The sequence below is a fragment of the Scophthalmus maximus genome, chromosome 18, assembly GCF_022379125.1.
Source record: "Scophthalmus maximus strain ysfricsl-2021 chromosome 18, ASM2237912v1, whole genome shotgun sequence".
NCBI classification, from domain to species: domain Eukaryota; kingdom Metazoa; phylum Chordata; class Actinopteri; order Pleuronectiformes; family Scophthalmidae; genus Scophthalmus; species Scophthalmus maximus.
In genome coordinates this window covers 10518207-10538341 of record NC_061532.1, presented here as the reverse complement: position 1 = coordinate 10538341, position 20135 = coordinate 10518207, and the positions used below count along the sequence as shown (strand labels likewise).

The 20135-nt window shown below is 42.7% G+C and overlaps 1 protein-coding gene across 2 annotated transcripts; it reads right to left on the bottom strand.

Annotated features, from left to right (window-relative positions):
- Window positions 1–1769: 1769 nt before the first annotated feature.
- pinx1 (PIN2 (TERF1) interacting telomerase inhibitor 1) lies at window positions 1770–19658 on the bottom strand. Of its 2 annotated transcripts, none has more exons than XM_035616820.1 (7): window positions 19513–19658; window positions 18669–18778; window positions 18468–18560; window positions 18123–18204; window positions 17534–17623; window positions 13620–13702; window positions 1770–3111 (listed from the first exon to the last, which is right to left on the bottom strand). In XM_035616820.1, the coding sequence occupies exons 1-7, from the start codon at window positions 19529–19531 to the stop codon at window positions 2458–2460; spliced, it is 1131 nt and encodes a 376-aa protein (XP_035472713.1). In that variant the 5' UTR covers window positions 19532–19658; the 3' UTR covers window positions 1770–2457. The 2 variants fall into 2 exon arrangements, with proteins under 2 accessions (XP_035472713.1, XP_035472714.1); XM_035616821.2 differs by lacking the exon at window positions 19513–19658 and adding an exon at window positions 18861–19005.
- Between the last annotated feature and the right edge of the window lie 477 nt (window positions 19659–20135).

The window sequence follows — 20135 nt, the reverse complement described above, 5'->3', positions numbered from 1 at the left end:
AAACAGAAAGTTGGTCAAAGGAGAGAAAAACTGAAATCGTTCATCTCTTGCAGAAGTCAAAGGAAGAGCGAGTTGGCAGATTCATGTTTTGTTTCCTAGTCAACAGGGAAAAGCTCACCTGACAAACTTATCTAACCTGTTCTGCAGTACACACACTCCCAGCGACATTACCGAACTGCACCGGTGTCGCGGGGTCGACCTTTTTCTGATCCACTCAACTTGTGAGTGTCACGGTCTTGACGAGCAAATAAAAACACAACACAGAATCTTTGAAAAAAGCCAACTCTTCCTCTTTTTTTTTTTTTCTAACAGTGCAGATCAGTTCCTGGTGAGAGGAGAGATACAACCACTGAACACTCGCTACAAACAAATCAGTTTCCCTCTGTGGCCATATCAAATCCAGCAGTTCCTGTTGACAGGATACTCTTGGGCTTCAGCCACGGAGTATGGCTCACACACTTCTCGCTCTCTCACACACACACACACACTAGCACACACTTGATTGTAATCACTTCTCCGAGTTATTCCACGGGCGACATGCATCTAAAGTTGTAATACACATCCTATAATGGTCAGTTGAGCCTCCAGCTCCCATCAAACTGAAGTGTCAGCTCCAGCGTTGTGGGAGACTTGCCCCCCCCCCCCGAAACAGGAACAGGATACGGCACCTGAAGCCACAGATTGTGCATAAGTGCAGGCACATTGGTGATATATAGGGCTGCACTTCCTCTAGCTGGTCTGACATCGGCCCCACGTCGATGAGCAGGCAGTGAAAGTCAGCAAAACAAATCGAGTCCGAGCTGATGGAGGCCAGTCAGTCAAGACGGTGAGACAGACGGATGAGACAGCAGACGGGCACAGCGTGGGAGTTTCACATCGTATTTGCAATTTGGAATCAAAACACATCAAAGCTCGGAGGGTTTTATGACTCGTGCCTCTGTGTGTTAACCGCTGTGTGGGTGTGAGTTGTATCAGCCTGCTGTCGTTCAGCCTTTCAGTGTAAAAGACATGTGGCTACTGGAGATTAAAGATAGGGGGTGGTGGTGTCTTCATCTACATGAAGGGAAATGTCCTTATAGGGATGCAACTTTTTGTTTAAAAATGTTTTTTCTCAAAAAAGTCTTTCCCCAAGAGCATCATTTTCATTAAGTTTTCAAAAATAAGTGAGTAAATGAAAACAATCTAATTGATAACATTTCAAAGATACAGGCTCAAGTTCTAAACACATTTACATATAGTAAATATTGTCCTGTTGTACTGTCTAATCCATCTTCTACATACAGTAGATACAGTCACCTCCAGCCGACTGTGGAGTATGAGTAGGAAAACCAGCATCACACCTGAGACGCCTGTAGTCATAGTCGGGTTCCGTCGTCGTCACACGATGACAAATGAACCAATCCAAACCAGGCGTTTTTTTTGTAACATGGAAACCCGGAGAATGCCATGCTGTTTTGATGTGCAAGGCTGGACAGCTGTAGTTTCCTTCTTCCTCCTTTGACTCATACCACCCACGGTCCCTGTTGAACACGACCGGCATGTTAAACAGTTTGTCAAAGTCAAAGAGAAGATTTCATAACCTCATCACTCATTTGTAAGTTGAAATGGTGAGAGTTGTGAAAGCCGCCTGTATCTGGATACGTAGATCTGTTTGGACTTCCCTGGAAAATCTTGAATACATTCACAGTTGAAGTATTTCTCTTCTCCAGTCTCCTATATTTTCTTTATACATCCACCTATGCGGGACAGAAAAAAACAAAACAACAATATGCAAAACCATTTGGATTTATTTAAAAAGGTGAGAGAGTGAGAGGGCAAAACCCCATCAAATTACGTCTGTTCATATAACAACAAAAAGACAACTCATTCCTGTGTACTTCTGTTGTTTTTAACAAAACTGACAACTGTCTCCGTCTCACTTGAATTATTGAACAATCGAGTTTCATTTTAAATTCTGATGTCAAAAAAACTGGTGGCATGAAAATACGATGGAGAAAAAAAGCAAAATTAGGGCATTTGTAAAAATTATAAAGATTGGGAAAACAATGTTCTAAACCAGTTGGTAGAACAGTGTTTTCATCTAATTATTTTAAAGATTTTTTTAATAATAGTTTGTCAGCTTCTGTATTTATACACTTTAGACATTGTCGAGGCAGTCACACAAAAAGCAATAGACTCGTTAGACGGATTCAAAGAATACATCAAGGTTTAGAGGCCGACTTCTCTTTGTAATTCTTGTCCCGGTGTTGACCGAGATCAATGGTGTATATCCCAGTTTCCACCAGTACAACTTTGCGGCTCTAACAGGGCAGCTTGATCAAACATTAAACCACATCTCTTCTTACGGCAACAAGTGCAGAGTAATTAGGTTCATTAGCTCATAAAAAGGCATTTTTCAATATGTTTGAGGCTCCAGGATAATGGCACAAGTCCCCCTGAACACTCCCTGTCTCCACCCTACTCTTGATGTTTCTTCTTCTTTTTCTTGTCCTTCTTGGATTTCTTCACCACCACCTCCTCCTCCTCATCCTCGACGACATTAACCACCTCCACTCTGTGTTTCTTTTTCTTTTTCTGTACAACCTCTGATTCTACAGTTTGATCCTCAGTTGGCTCATGTCCATTTAGTAGTTTGGTTTCCTTTTGCTTTTTCTTTTTGGAAGGAGGCAGCTCCTCACAGTTCTGCTCTTCGTTTTCTGCCATTTTCCTCTTTTTCTTCTTTTTCTTTGAACGTTCCTGCTCCTGGTTCTCGTCGTCGTCCACAACAATGGGAGCACTACAGTTGTCTTCTACCACTTCCAACTCATCCGCAGCCCTTTTCTTCTTCTTCTTCTTCTTCTTGGGTTCCTCCTCCATAACATTGTTGCTACTGCGGATGGGACTGGGCTCCTCGGATGGACTCGACGTCTCCTTGGTCTCCGCCTCCACCCCGGATGTCTCACTCTGGGCCTGTCCCCGGGCCTTCTTCAGCTGAGCCATTCGCTGCGCAAAGTACTCCTGCATGGTGAGAGTGCTCGTCACAGTGTTAGTGATGGTTTCCGTGTCCAGTTCAGAAGCAGCAGGGGTCACGATCTCCTCCGCCTCAGCCTGAGAATCACTGCTGTTGCTCTCCTAGACCAAAGACACACAAAAGACAATAAAGGGTTAGGCTTTGGTGCAGCAGAGGATCTACACAGAAATGAGACGGATCACAATGGTTCGCCCAGAAGCTCAAGTGGTCATCGATCATCACGCAGAGACTAATCAGGCAGATTTCAATGAGTGAGAAGAGAAATAGGATGTTGATTTAACAAAAGGTGATGAAACGATCACATTAAAATAAGCATCACAGACCTCACAGATCTGATGTTTCTCATCTTTTCCTTGGAACACTACATCGCTCCGCACATGCAGCTATGTGTCCTTACACAGTATAATCTCCTTATGTGCCGTCCCTAGCTCCGTAATCACCAGTAAAGCAAAACTAAAGCTGAGACTCTTGGTAATCCAACAGTTCTGCAGTCAATATCAATTTGGTGTTGCTGGTTTATTTCCTTTCATGAGATTTGTTGCTTTTACTGAATTAATTTTTTAATAAGTCATATTCTGCAACGCTGTCAAATATCTTTCAGGCTATTCCTCTTAGTCGAATCAGGTTTCATATACCGTCATGATTTTGAGACATGCACAACTTAATTGTGCAATGTTTGTGACAGCTGTAACACCACTACACACAGGTAGCACACCGGTCTACCAACATACGCAGCAACGTCACTCACAGATGTATTCTTTTTTTTTTTTTGGGGTGACAAAATAGCCCACGTCGAGATAAAAGTGGAAGTTGCTCGTTCAGGACAACAACAGTAAAGGTTGAAAATGAGGAGATAGCAGCCCTTGTTCATTTGTTTTGGTTAAACTGTGTCCAGACTCGTCCCGACTCCTCTCCGACCTTTAGGCCACACGTTTAACAAGGCCAACTTTACGAGTGTGCAGCACATCACGGTCCAGATTTCAACTCTACAGCGGGAACAATTTGTCACGTCGCCCCTGCGACCCATTCGTCTTCATTTTCCTAATGGCCTACTCAATGCATAATGATTTGTGCAGAAGAATAAGAAGCTCCTCCTGAGAATCGCACTAAACAATGCGGCCGCTCCGCGTATTACCCCAAAGACGGCCGAGTGGACGGCATTTTTCAAAAGCCTTTACAGATGAGAGATAAATTGAAAAACACTGTCGTGTCGAGTCACCTAGTGTGTTTTGGCTTTTAAACTTTTACATGCAGATTACACCACTTTGACCCTGGACACTGATCGAGATAGACAAGCTAACTGATGGTTAGGTAAAACAATGTGGATGCAGATCTAGGTCTTGTGGGACCCACACAGACATACAGTCACAAGCTCTGGGCTTTCTCCAGGGCTTTAAGTATACTATATCAGATTTTGGCTAATAATTTGGTTCTTTTTTTCTCAGAAAAAGTGTTGTTTCAGTTAAAAGCAGCCACCAGGGACATCCAAGAAACCCTGTTTCACAAAGGCCATTTGTCTTAACCCACTAAAGTCAATAGATTTCCATAAGGAAAACGACCATTGTTTTTGCCGACAAATATATTGAGTCCCATTTTTTTAAAGTTTGCTCTTTGAATATGATAGGTGTTTTTTTAGGCTTTAAATTACGCAAGAAAAATAGCATGAAAGACTTGAACTGATTTGACAGAGTATTACATAACAAGATAACACTACATTCAGAAGCGTCACACTGATAATAGCCTCAATCGTGCACTTCACAAGTTTTCTTTTGAAAACAACCACAACTTCTAACAAGGAGGATGAGGCCCTTCAGGTGAGGTGCCATTAAACAAAACTCTCCAACTTCCCAGAGAAAAAAAATCTATACTCCCCGTAACTGCACAATGGCATCCTCTCTGCTAGGGAAAGTGGCGATGGGGGCTTAGAGCTGACCGCGCCAAACAACATGTAACTGGGATTTGGGAAGATGGCTGGGGGCCACTTTAGAGCTGCCTGTGAAATTACTCTCAAGAGAGTGAGGAGAGAGTGAGTGAGAGAGAAACATCTTCTTCATCAGGTGAAAGTGGCTGGAACTTGGTATGTGGCTCATCCTCACTGACTGGGGATCTCCATTAGACTCTGATCCAGCAGGGGTAAAGTGCTGTGCCGAGCACAGGCTGGTCTCTCTCACACTCTCTCTCTCTCTCACACTCTCACACACACTCTCTCTCTCTCTCTCTCTCTCTCTCTCTCACACTCTCTCTCTCTCTCTCACACACACTCTCTCTCTCTCTCACACACTCTCTCTCTCTCTCTCTCACACACTCTCTCTCTCTCTCTCTCACACACTCTCTCTCTCTCTCACACACTCTCTCTCTCTCTCTCTCACACACTCTCTCACACTCCCTCACTCTCTCACACACACACACACACACACACACACACACACACACACACACACACACACACACACACACACACACACACACACACACACACACACACACACACACACACACACACACACACACACACACACACACACACACACACACACACACACACACACACACACACACACACACACAGAGTTTGGATATAAAGCTGAAGATCCAGTATTTACTCACAACCCTGGAGATTTTTGTTTGGCGAGTGCAGAGGGCAACATGTCACTAAGGAACGACTCAGCGGTGATGCTTCAGATCTTATTTCCAGGCGTGTGTCGTTTTCTCCAGCCTGTTGTTGTCAGTCACCGCTACTGTCGGAATTTACTGACTGCGAGCGCCACTGCATGTTGTATGCAGCAGACACGAGTCCATATGCAGTTCCCATTGTAAGCTTCAGGATGTAATATGCACACAAAAAAAGATTACACTCAAATCATGTATGAATTTGAAATGTAATATAAAATTTTTCAGAATTTTAGCATTCAATTGAAAACTATTCTGTTACAGTGATATCTGCTTCCCTTTTGAATTCTTCAGTGCAAACATTGCAACGTTTTTTTAGTATGTAAAATCAAACCAAATTAGAACAACACCAATTTAGACAAACTAAGCTGTTACTGAAGGAAAAACTCTTTAATTTCTGTAATTCTAAATCCACTTTAAAATAATGTGAATGAAACTTCCACCTATATTAAAAAAAAGGATTTAACCAGTTCACAAAATCTGTATACATAAAGAGAAGTTCCAGGCTAGAACACAGAGGGGTTGACGAGTGGAGGGTTGGAGAACACACCTATATCCAGCGGTGTTTACTCCTACTCCTCCTCCTCCTCCTCCTCCTCACCCTTCCCGACCCAGAACCCCAGGAAGAGGATGCGCTCAGTGCACTGTGTGCAGGTCTGAGATAAGGCTCCTTCGGCAGAGGAGCGGTCTGGCTGGCTATCGGGCCCTTCCTGCTCTGCTCCCTCCCCTGGCGGGGGCTGGGGCTGGGCAGGGAACACAGGGAGGGCCCGCAGAGGGTCCCAGAGAAGAGGAGAGGGTGGGAAGACAGTCAACAGGCCGCCTCCTTCAAGACACTCCAGTTCTATCAGTCCCTGCTAATGTGGCCAATGGAAAAACCAAATGGTAAAACAAGTGCCATAAGGTGCCAAGACAGGGAGGCCAACACATTCAGGAGGAGAGTCAATCGAGCCAGCAGCGGGATGATTGAGAAGGTTCTCGAGAGTCCATGGGAAACTTTTGTTTGACACAACAAGCTCAATAGAGACATTTTTTGAACTTAATTCAACTAATTACTAGAGATTAAAACTCCAGAATCAATAATTAAAGGGATGTCCCATTTATGTTATTTCCCCTTTACCCCGATCTGAGTCTTTGCTACTACCAATTCCAATTAATCTTCTAATTTTAGCCAATTAATGGTGTTTCATCCAAACTTGGTGTAAAATCCATCCAAATGTTGAGAAATTTGTCTAGAACAAATGTGAATTACTGTACATTTCCATCCACCGTCATTTTGCAAATATGAGGATTTGGTTTGTCAAGATTAACAAATTGTAGCACAAATTCTTCAATCAGGCGCTAGTAAATAATGGCAGAAAAATGTAACGTGACACAAAAAAAAGAGTGCCGATCAATTGGTGAAAAGCAACAGAAAGGTTATTGAAACATGGTATTTATGTTTGTTCAATTTGTTAATTCAAGGAACATTGAAATCTCATCACTCGACACAGGTTTGATGATTTCGTCTGTTGCCTCATCGTCTTTTCAGTGGATCGCAAGCTTGAGTGGACGTTTGATCTTGATTTATGTGGTTATGCATTGGGTAAGTATTCAGAAGTATTTTCATTTTCATTACTGAACTATAACAAGTGGACACCATCTGATTCAACATTAAACACTTGTTGGTTAAAGCTTCTCCTGATACAGATTAGCTATTTTCTGTTACAAATATAAGTATATATACATTTTAAAAAACAGTATTCTAATTTAATTTAATCTAATCCACAATCAAATTGTTACACAGGACCTCTGAACATAGAGCTCCACGTCCCTAACGCAGCAATAAAACCAGTGAATGTGGTAACTTCTTCAGAGTGTAAACTGGGGATTTTTTTTTAAGTGTACAATAAATTGAAGATAATAACTCATACTTTGACATTTCATATTAAAACCAGGCTAAGAAACCAAACAGTAATGGTGAGTCGTTCATTCAGTGTATCAGTCATGAAAAATTCAAATCTCATACTATTGTTTTAAACTGGGCAAGACTCAAATAAAAGCCTAGGGAGTTTAATTGCTTAAGATTTATTAGGTTATTAAAAAAGTGAATATGAAGAGACATGTGTAACTAATCAACTTTCCAAGGTATTAAACTCACCTTCTGGCTCACATATTAGTTAGCATCTGAAAAAGCTGCAGTTGCTCATTTATTTTCTTAAAAATTGCCTGTTTGCATAACTGGTTTGTTTTTTTTTCTTCAATAAATTCTAGCCAATATTGGTTGGGTCTGTAATTGCACAAGTGTGCCCTCATTGTCCTGCCACAATAATAAATTTGGCGATACTCAAGGTCTATGGATCAGGCCCTGATTAGCCAGCTGTCTGCCCCTGATGAGCACACAGGTCCAGCAGCCCATCCTTCATGGGCCTGACGTGGGCGGACAGAAAAACAGGTGAATACCTTATTCCCTAGTAAATAAGCAAACTCCTCGGTTGACCATGTAGATCCTTAAGTAACATCACTGCTGCCAATGTAATCCTAATATTCATCTTCCCTGTTCTTCAACAATAATGTTTATACACTAAAACAAAGTAGAAAACGTTCCCTTTTTTTTTTAAAGGACGTACCATGAGCACATTAAATGCCACACATGGAAGCGTCCACGAAGCAATATATTTGCTAAGGCATACTCTCTCTGTGTAGTTAAGGGAAACACCAAAAAAAATGTTTTTTTGAAAAATTGCGCTTTGTGCCCGGTGCAAGAACGTTTATCATAAGTTACAAATGAAGACGACATTATGCATGCAGCATGACTACGCTGCGCTTGTTCAACATCGCAAACGCTTGCTGACAAAGCCCTCCTCCAGAGCACAGGGGCCCCCCCACCCCAAAACCAAAGAGGGAAGAGGCAGTGATAATTTCCCCCGGCTGTGATTTATTAGATTAAAGAGTCAGTGATTAAACGGTATAGTCGGCGGCTGTAAACAGCCGAGAGGGCTGGAAAATCTTTGGGCGGTTAGCTTCACCAGGCGGTAATTGCCCTGGCTCCATGTATTCAAGCTTAGGCCCGTAACTAAGAGACGGACACACTCTTCCTTCTTTTTTTTGTCCTGTGCTAATCTGCAAGTGTCAGCGAGCTGGCATGGCCAGGAGGGAGCAGTCCACAGAACTGCCAGGGAGGTAGGTGGTTAATGTGTGAGTGAGAGAGTGTGTGTGTCTTTGCAGAAGGGAGGCGGGGGCGCTTGGCGGGTCTTGATATTTTCAGGGGTAGAGGCAAAAGGGCCCTTCAACAAGAAAGGGAGAGCTTTTACTTGAGGCAATTAGATGTTATCTGATAATGAATTAGAGCACCCTGCCACAACCACAACTGAGACAATGCATGATTACACCGGCATCCTCTTTCAACAGATCAACACAGCAAAGTAATGGAGAACTGAGCCAAAAAAAAAAATTGCTTCAGTTTCTTATTTTTATTTATACTGTGCAGTGAAACTTTGCAATAAGTGAGGAATGATCCTGTTAGTGTAGAAAAACATGACAGACAGTTAACCATGCGAGGACAATAAGCTAAATAAAATAAACTCGCTAAAACAAATGTTTGAATATATACTGAACCAGACAAATTTAAAGCTTTCAGTGGTCAAAGTTAAAATCCTGAATAAGGAAGACGACGTGGGAAAATAAATTACTTGAAAAAAATTGTCTCTTACTCGTCGGAAGCCAAGCTGAATTAAAAATATCTTACGATTAAAGCAGCTGTGGTTCATGTTAAAAGAGATCTTGATGATTTTGTCACACTGAAAAAATTTAACACTACCTCCATTGTTCAAACGTCTCAGTAGCAACATATAATCCCTGTATAAGACATTGGGAGTTGCACACAATTTCTGGGTTGAAAAGACAATTTTCTTCCGCGCCGTCAGCAAAGCACAGAAGACGCCTTGCCGACGCATCTGCCAAACGTTCAGGCCCCCAACCCGTGTCGCCCCTTCCCCGTATTCCTTAAGATGGTGGTATCGGGGGAGCCCCTGCTGACGTGTGATCCTTCATGTGGACGATGCGTGGGCAGGAAACGCTTGCAACAGGTGCCACCCGAAGAGGTTTGATCCTCGGCCCTTTGTGCCCGAGCAGAAGTGGGAGTGGGAGAGGCCGCAGGGGTCACACTGACCCGAGAGCAGGGTGCGCCATACCGACTGTCTGACTGGAGGGTTCAGACGTCAAAACAAGTCTTGCACCAAATTATGCTTTACCATTTTTCTTTTGTGACATGTTTAAGGAGTACTTAACGAACGAGACGGTCGATAGTGTAAGATTATTATGTTCTTAATGGTCAAATAGTTGTAACTATTAATCCATCATTAAACTTCTTCAAATTCTTTCTTTAAAGATATGAAAGATATTTTTACTGTACTGAATAAGAAGTTGAGGCAAGTCTCCATTTAGAATTTATAAAGCAAACTGAAGACAATTCAGTTCAATTAGCAGTTTTATGGAGAAAGTGCAAGTAAAATATCATAAGTTATGGTGAGGATTCTTCCATAATCAATCGAAGCATAGATGAAAAAAATGAAAAGAAAACGAATGAATATAAACATTTAAAATTTAATTTTCTTTAAAATGAATTACCATGACCGAGTATGACTGTAATCACCTGAGGCATCCCCATTAAATATTCAAATCATTTAAATTTGAAATTGAGCTAAAAAATTTGTCTCTAGATTAAGTTATGAAAACAAAATAATAAATTAAATAATAATATAACTGAATTTAGTCAAAATGAACGCAAAAAAAAAAAGTTGTGAAGAAAATGTGGGTGGAAAATAAAACTATGGCTCGTTTCCACCTTTCATCTGAGCTGGCGGCTTTAAAAAATGACTAACTTTTGTTGATGTATGAATCGGCGGGGAGTCTATTTATCAGAAGGCCCTTTGCGGTCGCCCGCTTGGGTCCCTCAAGTCACAAGCCGCGTCGCTCCCTTTTGACTGATTAATTAGCCAATCAGAGGACATTTTTCACTGGGCGGCAGAATGGTTTATTTCAGCTAATGCCTGGCTTTCGTGCTGAGGCCCGCTGGAGCCTCGTCGGCTCTTTCGGCCTGCCTGAGTGGCCGGGCAGAGGGGCAAGGGAGATTAATCAAGCTGGGCTGGCCCTCCATGTGGCTCCCGTAACTAAACCCCCTGAGGAGGGCACTGAGAGCCGGGGGTGATGGAGGAGGAGGAGGAGGAAGGAACGGGGGGGGGGACGCAGGACGGCCAGGGGCACTGCTCGCCCGCCGATAAGCACAGGGAGCACAGGGCTGCCAAAGTGCCTTCATTTAGAAGTGGCCGGGGCTTTTTGATATCTCGGCAGAGAGAGCCTGTCGTTTGTCATGTGGTGAGTAATTGTGCCGAGGGGCACAAGAGGAGGCAAGAGAAGGAGGACGCTCACAAGCGTGGGATAGGTGATGGATAACAGAGACCTGTGTGGATGGACAGGTGTTCCACTGCAACTTGATAAACCTCACTGGTCAGGGAGTGTAAATAATGGTGTAAGGCATACATTTTCAGGTGGCTAGATGAACGGGTGGATTGGTTGTCATCCGATAATCTTGTATATAATGTTAGATAAAGTAATTAATAAAAAGTGATATGTGCTTAATTCAGGAGGCTCAGTCTGTTAATTCAGTACTTCAATTTAATCAGTGTTATTTATACATATAATTATTTTTAATCATCGCCCCCGAAAGTGGGGCAAAGAGCACAGCACACAGCTCTACAATCAAGCATTTGTGCAAAACACTAAGTTCGAGATCTTGGAGATTATAATTAACGATTATTCCAAGCTTTTTAGCAGACATCCCCCTAAGTTTCAGAGATGAGAATACTTTTATATGATTTTGAAAGCTTTATATACATGCCAATTTTTCTTAAGTTTTAGACATTCAGAGCACATTTATTACTGCTTTACAAAAATTTGGACTACTTTAAAGTCAGTGGTTCTGATGAAAAAAAAAGGGAGTTAGTGGCCACCTAAATATAACCAATTAACAAAATGAGGGATAATAATCTGTCCCATCGGCTCATATGTTCTTTTCAACACATCTCATGCTGCCTTTGATGAACAGAGGCATGTGGGACTGCTGAGAGTGTGTGCATGTGTGTGTGTGTCTGTATTTCAGGGAGCGTTGTGAGCTGCGATAACAAGCGAGCAGGAAGCACATCACTGCAGAGGAAGGAAAACCCCGGCAATGGTGGAGGGGCTCGTGGAAGGGAGGCTGGAGAGACAGCAGTGGGTGGTAGGAGAAGTACTGGAAGATTCACGGGGGGGTGTGGGGGGTGGGAGGGGGGGTGTCCAGATTTGTTTGAGTCTCCTGGCCTCACCTCATCAGGATGCAGATATGTGATAATGTGACTGGTGGCAGCTTGTACAAACCACAATCAACTCCACAACCAACCTCAGCTCCAGGTGTTTATACTGTCACGACGCAGGGATACAGATCGGGGGGGTTTGGAGGTTATTGCATGTGTATACACAGTAAGCTGCAATGGCGGACGACTGTAAGCACACGTCAGGGTGAGCCGAGGGTTACCGCAGTGTCAGTCATGGGAGAGCCTGCACAATACCTCAAGCTAGATTGGTCAATCACCCTCTCTACCTTTTCCCAGCAACCTCAGATGTTGCTGGGCTTCAACACAGGGCCTCGTGGGAAGCCATTGTAATTGTGTTCAGTGTTTTCGATATGGTCAATGGTGTCCCTCCTGGCTGAAAAATAACAACCCATAACCAAACGATTAGGGAGAAAATGATAGTGTGTATTGCCTGCGTTTCCAATGTTAATCAGCTTGGGAGCAGTAGCCATTGTGATGTTATGGCTCAGTACCTGCAGGGGAATTGAGAAGGGTTTTTCCTTGTACAATTTATGGATTTTAAGATGCCAATTTCTTCAAGCCCAATGCTGGAGATAAACAGGGGGAGCCAGCAAGAGGCTTTTCTGTCTCTCAGTCCAAAAGCTACATTATTATTGTCCTTGTGGCTCTGAAAGCAGACTGCAGAACTTATGAAAACAAAAATAGAGCATTTATAAAGTTTTGAGTGCGTTTGTGTCATGTTGTAATAAAAATTCCGCAGTTAATGTGAAATCAAACATCAGGAAAATCGGTCCCGTCCGTTATCCATTTGTTTTGGAGCAGTAAGCCAAAAGGAACTTACTGGGTTTGAATTCAACTTCCACCTGTCTGAGCCTTTAAGCTTCATTTCAAAAGCATGAGGGCCAGCAAAACGCCAAATGGCAAAGTGACATTTGAAGTGACCAACAACCAATGCCGAAAGCAAAAAAAAGACAACTTTTTTTATTGCAAGCATCATCATTTCAGATTTCTGCACCCCTCCACTGAGTTTTGATTTGTCTTTAATAATGCCCGTTGGCATGAGGGCGCTCCAAGACAGAAGCAGAGAAGTGGGGGAGTGTGAAAAGCGAGAAGTAGGGGTGAGAGTGCAAATCCTTTAACTGGATTTAGGTGCTCTTGCCGCCATCAGTGGCCTGCTGGCTGTGTTAAAGCTGCATACTGTGACATGGCTTATCTAGGGCCACGGGCTGCTCAGGTGCTGGTCCCTGTAGAAGCAGGAGGATCACATGATGCTGCAGCGACTGATGGGAGGCATCAGCACTAGTGGCCCTTAATTACCAAGACAGAGGCAGATAAGCTCGAGCCACCTGGCCAGAGGTAAACCATCTGCTCCTATGGTGCAGGGTATGATTTTGACTTGGTTAGAGCAGATCAGAGGCCCGCATCAGAACAGAATCACAAATTTAGATCTTGGATAAAATATATTCTATACAAAATATTTGTATTAAACAATTACAAGAAAAATATTTTGGATGGAAATTTGGAGAATTGAAACTGCTGCCAAAGTGCAACTTTATGTGAGAGGATTTGATGTATGAGTGATGTAAAAAAGAAAATACATCTATGTCTCTTACCTGCTCTTGTTCTTTGGCAGATCTTGCTCTCTTTCCAAAGATGCAATTAAGGTCTGTTTCACTACGGGAGGACAGGTCCTTTCCTAAACAAAGGAAAATCACACAAAAAAGGAAATCACACAACAATTTATAAAACTTGATTTGTTTGTTTTTTGCTATCACTCAAATACATTAAGGATAAATTTGAAGAACAGAAAATAAATAGAAAAACACTCGAAACATGAAAGTCACATTAGTGTGTGTGCTGGAGTGAGTGGGAGGTGGTCCGAGTAAAGAAAGGGGAGGATTTGCGTGGCTTGCTTCTTGCTCCAGGGATAAAACGGTAAAGAAAAATAAACCAACGACAAGGTCTGTCACGCCACGCCTCCAGATTCCCATTTTCAAGGCAGGCCTCAAAGACTCCTGGAGCACACAGTCGCCTGTCTCAGGACCGGGTCCTGTTCGTACAGCTGCATCCTCTTCCTTCAGCGGGGCTCTGATAACATTTGGTTATTTATTGCTTTTAAACCTCTATCTCCCCTACTCTTGGCTTTGAAAGTCACTGCACATGCAGGTCTGAGAAGTAAAACCAAGAAAGTACACTGAAAACTAAAATAAATGAAGGGGGGGGGGGCCTGTGGTGTTTGTTATCCAGCGAACTAAGGTCAAACGTAAAATTATACCCTACAGGACCTGTCTGCCATTAGGACGAGGAAGTACCTGTCAAAATTCTCAGGCTTTCAGGCGATAGTGCAAAAAACTATGTTCTGATAAAAAAGGAGCGTAACCCCATTTTTCCCTGAAACGTTCAAAGGTGTCTGGATACCGGCACGCAGGAGGGGGGTGATAAGCACGCTGCTAAAGTGTAACTGAAAACACGCTGGTTTCCAGAGTCACGGTTTACATGGCAACAACTGTCAGAACAGATATCTGGTCAGACCAGAATAACAAACCACAGAAGCTCTAACTGACAAATACTGATTTGACAACTTGGAAAAAAAATACTACACAGATCTAAGTGAGATTGATTGCATCTCCAATATGAAACACAAAATTAGAGGCAGATGTGGTGTTTCTAGGTAAACAAATGCATGACAACACGTATGTCATGTAAAAATCTGCTCAGTTAAAAGCACAAAAGCTGCAACAAGCCAACTGTGCAGAGCAGCGGACGGAGAGCTGTAGTTAAATTCTACATCAGCCACCATTGCTGGCCTGACAGGTGATAAATGGAGGCAGCAATTAAAACTGGGTTACTGGTTTATGTTGCGGGCCCCCGGACCTCGGCAGTGGAGAATTTGGTACCTTTCCCCGCAAACAAAGGTCATCAATCGTCAGTGCCGGCAGTCAGGGAGCCAGCGTGAACAGGATATCAATAAAAAAAGCAGAAGAGAGTGAGGAGGAGGCCTGCACTGAGAGGCACACCAAGACATTCTCTGGCTCTCTGGTGTTATCGTAGATTTAATATCAAAGGGGAATAAATCAAAATAATAATATATTGCATCACGAGTCTAATATTCAAGCAATAAACTGATTATGTTGGTCATTAGTTTTAGAATATACATTTTATGATTCTTTTTTTTTATCTGAAAGAACATAAATGGCAGATTTACCGGTTGAGCTTCACCTGCTCATGGACAACCTCTGCATATCCAGAACTGTGAGAACAGTACCTGACTTCTTCAATCTCTCATGTAACCAGCTTAGCAAGACTAAATCTATTACCAAGCTTTAACTTGGCAAAAGCTTCAAGGGGAGAGACGCCGGCATCGGACCAGTCAGGAGAAGCATGCAAACAGGCGTGGCAGGTTATATGTTGCCGGGTAACTCTTTGGTTACCAATGCAAATCCAGACCACAAACTGGACAGTAAGACGATATCACCAGAAGACAAAACAAACAAGATGAATAAATAATTTAAGTGGGACTTCCTGTGGCTGTTTGATCATAAATATTTTCCAAAGTGACAGTTTCACAAAGTGCACAGAAAGTTTAAGCCTGTCAGACCACATGAGGCAGGTGGAGAACTGAACTCTCGAGTTTCCAATTCGCTAATGGAAAAAAAGTGCCAGCGTCCCTTCTACTGCATGACAACTGTTGCGGGCCTCGTTCAGTACAGACAGGTTAAAGTGGTGTTATGTTGCCAAACAGTCGCATTGACGGGTCTAAAGCCGAGATTGAATTCCAGTCCAAACATTCCTACCTGCTTTTCCCTCTGTGCTTTCTGACAGTCTACAAAAATAAGAATCATGAAAGAGCGGGGGAAATTTCTAAAAGCAACAAACAACAGTGGCGTCAGGTGCTACCGGCTCAGTTGGTGGTGATAATGGAAGGGATCTCCTCAAATGGATTAGAGCTTAAAGCGTTGCCGGATCAGACGTTATTAGTTGATGACAGGATTCGGTACAAGTGCATCCTAATGCAAAGTTGATAAAAGGCTCAAGTGCCCAGTCAACACAAAAAGGTTCAGAGGTTAACAACATGTGGCTATATAACGGTAACTTGAGCAGGGTATTATTAGTTGAGGCCCTCACTCATGGGGTCATTGAGGCCATTTGATCTTTACATTGTAAATTTTTACAAGAAGATTTTGACCAAGAAGATTTCAGTTAAACTGTCAAATAATTCCCCTCAATGCCCCTGTTAAGGTAAATGGAAAAACAATTAATCTAGTTGGAATTACAATCTCTCAACACCTCATTTGACCAAAAATCCATAAATTCCAATGTAGTGAATGGTTATAAGTTGTCACACTGAATGGCGTGAAGTGATATTAGGAGACTGCACACAAACCAGCAAACAGATGCAGACTCACAAAAGGGGACACACACAAAGGCAAATGTGTGTCTGGTCAAATCACAAAACTTTCTTCACGAGTAAAACTTGGTCGTTATATTGAGTTGTATGGGACTAGTGGCGAAAAGGGGGGAACATCCGACAGAAAATAAGAAAAACAAGAATCATCTTCACACCCCTAACGGCTGTGCTTCATGTCTTACGTGTGTCTTAGTGCATGTCATCTGTCAGGAACTGCCTGTCAGGCTTTTTCTGGCTCCTGCCAAATTAAGATCACAAAAACAGGGAGAAAGGGTCTTTGGGAAAGGCCGAGGCCACGTTTTATCTGGAGGGGTCATCTAATGGCTTGAGCAGCCCCTGGGAGGTGTTGTTTTGGGTAAATGGACAGTAAATGGACATGCCAGATGCCCCAAACAGGAAACAGGAAGTTGCTATTGAATGACGTAGAATATCAAAAGTTCCTCCAGGTGAGGCAAAAGTTGAGATATTTTTTGATTAGGTTGATTCATTACATGCATTGCAAAATTAGAGCCATTCATAACACAAGTACAACGCAGATATATAACAATACTAAATGAATACCTAGACAATCTTACTTAGCGATTGCTCATGTAGTCACTGAACTCTGCTGCATGCGCCAGTAAAGCAACTCAGCAGTAAAATGTTGACTAGTGGTTATTCATTTTGCTCTCCAGTGGTCCTGAACACAGGATTCCTTCTCGTGCCTATCGGTGTACTGGCCTTGACCGGCAAATCTTGGCTTCCTGACGTGTCAAGGAGTAATGAAAGTAGAGGGGAAGAGTTATTAATAACCTCCCCTAGCACTGACCGGGTCAACTGACCCAGCACAGGCTCACAGAGCTCTGTTCAGCGTCTGTGGTCTGAGCCAAGTGCACAAGCTTAAACAAGGAGTAACAGAGGATGTCTGTCCATCTGTGGCGTGGTAAATGAATCATTTAATTTCAAATTTAAATTTGTGATGGATAAAGGATCCAGTCTGGCTGAGTTTGTTGCAGGACCTTACAGAAATCAATGTCATGACTGAACAGAGCAAGAAAAGAAAACGCTGCGTTAAGCATCTTCCTAATCCATGTTCATCCCCCTGGTCTGTCTTCGGTCAGCTAACAAAGAAAAACCCACCTTTAGTAAACTTCATGTAATGGACCCTCTTTTTGGAGGTCTTGGATTTCTCTTCCAAGCTGAAGCCTTTCGGCTCATCTGGTGGAGGATCTACATGGAATAAAGAAAATTTGAAACATGGCCATGCGTAGATAAACATTTAAAATATTTTGAGTCATCGCATAACCCCTACCAGCTTCTGGTATAGTGAGAAAGATGATGTTCAATTTCTGACGGTGACTAGTTCCAAACCTTTATTCTACTAATTGTTGCACTGTGGCGCCCTCTACTGTTCAACACACGGACCAACCAATCAGAAGAAGCTGCATATGGCCGCACTATGGTGTCGTCATGTGCAGCTTGATACTGAGAAAAACTTAAAGTTACCCTGCACTCCGGCATGACCTGCAAGCAAGGTTTTATTTTTTTACTCCTGTCTGTGTGTGTGTGTCAACTCTAAATTGTGATTAACAAGACATGGATTACTACAGTCATACCTTGACAGATATCGCCTAATAAATATTGACCTCACAGATAAATTCTCAGCCTGTGGTCAACAGTGCATAATATACCTACACTCACACAGATTGACCAAAGTGTGTGTACACACCATTGCTATTATTTTGACCATGGCAGTTGTTCAGCTGGGCAAGCAGCTCATTGAAGTCATCTTGGTGGGCGATCCAGTTGTCCTGTAAACACGGCAGATTTCAACACAGCAGAAAAGAAGCATGTCAGTTTGACAATTATGTGTCTGTACATCAGGTTTTATGCTACACTGTCACTCATGCACATTGTTTTATGTGAGCTTTTGTGTGGGGGGGGGGCATTGTTTTCAAGTTTTAGCACAACGTCTTTAGAATAGAGCCCATATACAATGCAATGTTCCCATGCACTTAATCATCATTAAGTGTTTAAAAAAAATGTTTTTAAAAAAGTGCTAAAATGTGCTCACCTCATGCTTGGCATTGGTTCCAAGCCCATAGCTGTCGTTCTTCACTTTTACTTTGATATGGTCGGTGGACCCTTGCTCGGTTCTTCCCAGGCCCTTAATATGAGGAGAGAAGTCATAACAACATGTGACACTGATGTTCACCAACTCGCCACTGTTTACCCAACTGAAAAAGGAGAAGCAGAGCTCCATCCCTACACCTACCTTGCCCTTGGACCAGCCCATTCGCTCCAGCATCTTCTGGCCAAATTTGGAGTCGTCATTGCTCCAGGCGCTGTTCCTGGGGTCAACGGACCACTTCTGTTTCCTCCGGGCTGCAGAGACAGCAGGAATATCATTACATAATGGTCCGCCGACAACACAATATTACATAATGGATCAGGGGAACAAACTCACACACTGCAGGTCGACTCTGACTGGTCCATGTGTACACACACAGAACTGATCACAGTGTAGAATCAAGACGAGACAGACATATATGCTCTGTCATAATAAGACTAAAGTAAACACAGATAGATCCCATTCAGACAGCCACACTGTGACACCACCCTGCGTCTCACTAACACACATTTGAATCCCTTGTAGTTCACACCAAGACAATTGGGTGTCGTATACGTAAACACAGTGGTTGACAGCCGTCATCGTCATCATCATCATCATCACAGGATGAGGAGCCGAAGCGAATAACACTGCGCTGAGAACAATGTGCCTCGACCGACAGGTTTGTTATCAGATGGACAGCAAATAAATCAAAACATATTGAGCCGTTAAGGACAATTTATTTAGCCATAAATGAGCCGATGGCTTGTTACCGTAGATAAGATGGGGAGCCAGACGAGACACGTGTTTACTCTGTGCTCTAGCTAATGCTAATGTTAGCTGCCGAGACTTGGTTAAAACTAAGTGCGTTTCTGAATATTTTCAGAGTAAAATCTCTTCACGGTAGATAGCTGCGGATTGTACGGACACAGAACATAGATAATACACATAGTTACATTCAAGGAAAACGTGACATATGCATCAAAAAGTCAAGAAGAAATTTACGTACGCTCCGCAAGCATAGACATCCTGGGGTCCTGAACCGGCCTGAGGACAGGCGAGTAGGTGTCCTGTAAGAATGCCTGAAGACAATGTCTTACCACGTGGTTTGTTCGTCGTAAACATATCCTTGTAAAATATTATTCAGTGCGTGGAATATTACTTCTGTATAATAATGTAATTTGTTTTTCTATTTTAACTATTGATGTCAACGCTGTTTTTTGTTGCAGTAATGCACGTATTAATTTAAGCCAACAGATGGCGCCACACACACAAATATACACAGACACGCGAAGCGACGCACGCACGCACGCACGCACGCGCACACACAGAGAGAGAGAGAGTGAGAGAGAGAGAGTGCAAACTGCTACGTGTGCTGGGTCACTCAGGTTCATGGATCCTAAGGCAACAGTCTAGCTCAAATGACGAGTCTAATACTGATATAAAAATGCAACGAAAAAAATGCTAATCAATATTTTTTTAGACATGGTATTACAGTTATCACTTATATATACTGAGGAAGTTACACAATAATATACAATAGACTATACATTAAATAACCTAAAAACAATAGTTGTTTTTACAACAATATTACAAAACACATACCAGTGTATATTATGCCTCAAACAAGCA

What these genes read in the sequence shown, in the direction of transcription:
- pinx1 (XM_035616820.1), bottom strand. An exon ending in GAACCAATGCCAAGCATGAG is followed by an intron (nt 18,205 to 18,467) that starts GTGAGCACATTT and finishes CCGTGTTTACAG; the next exon opens with GACAACTGGATCGCCCACCA. An exon ending in CTGCCAAAGAACAAGAGCAG is followed by an intron (nt 3,112 to 13,619) that starts GTAAGAGACATA and finishes TCTTTGGTCTAG; the next exon opens with GAGAGCAACAGCAGTGATTC.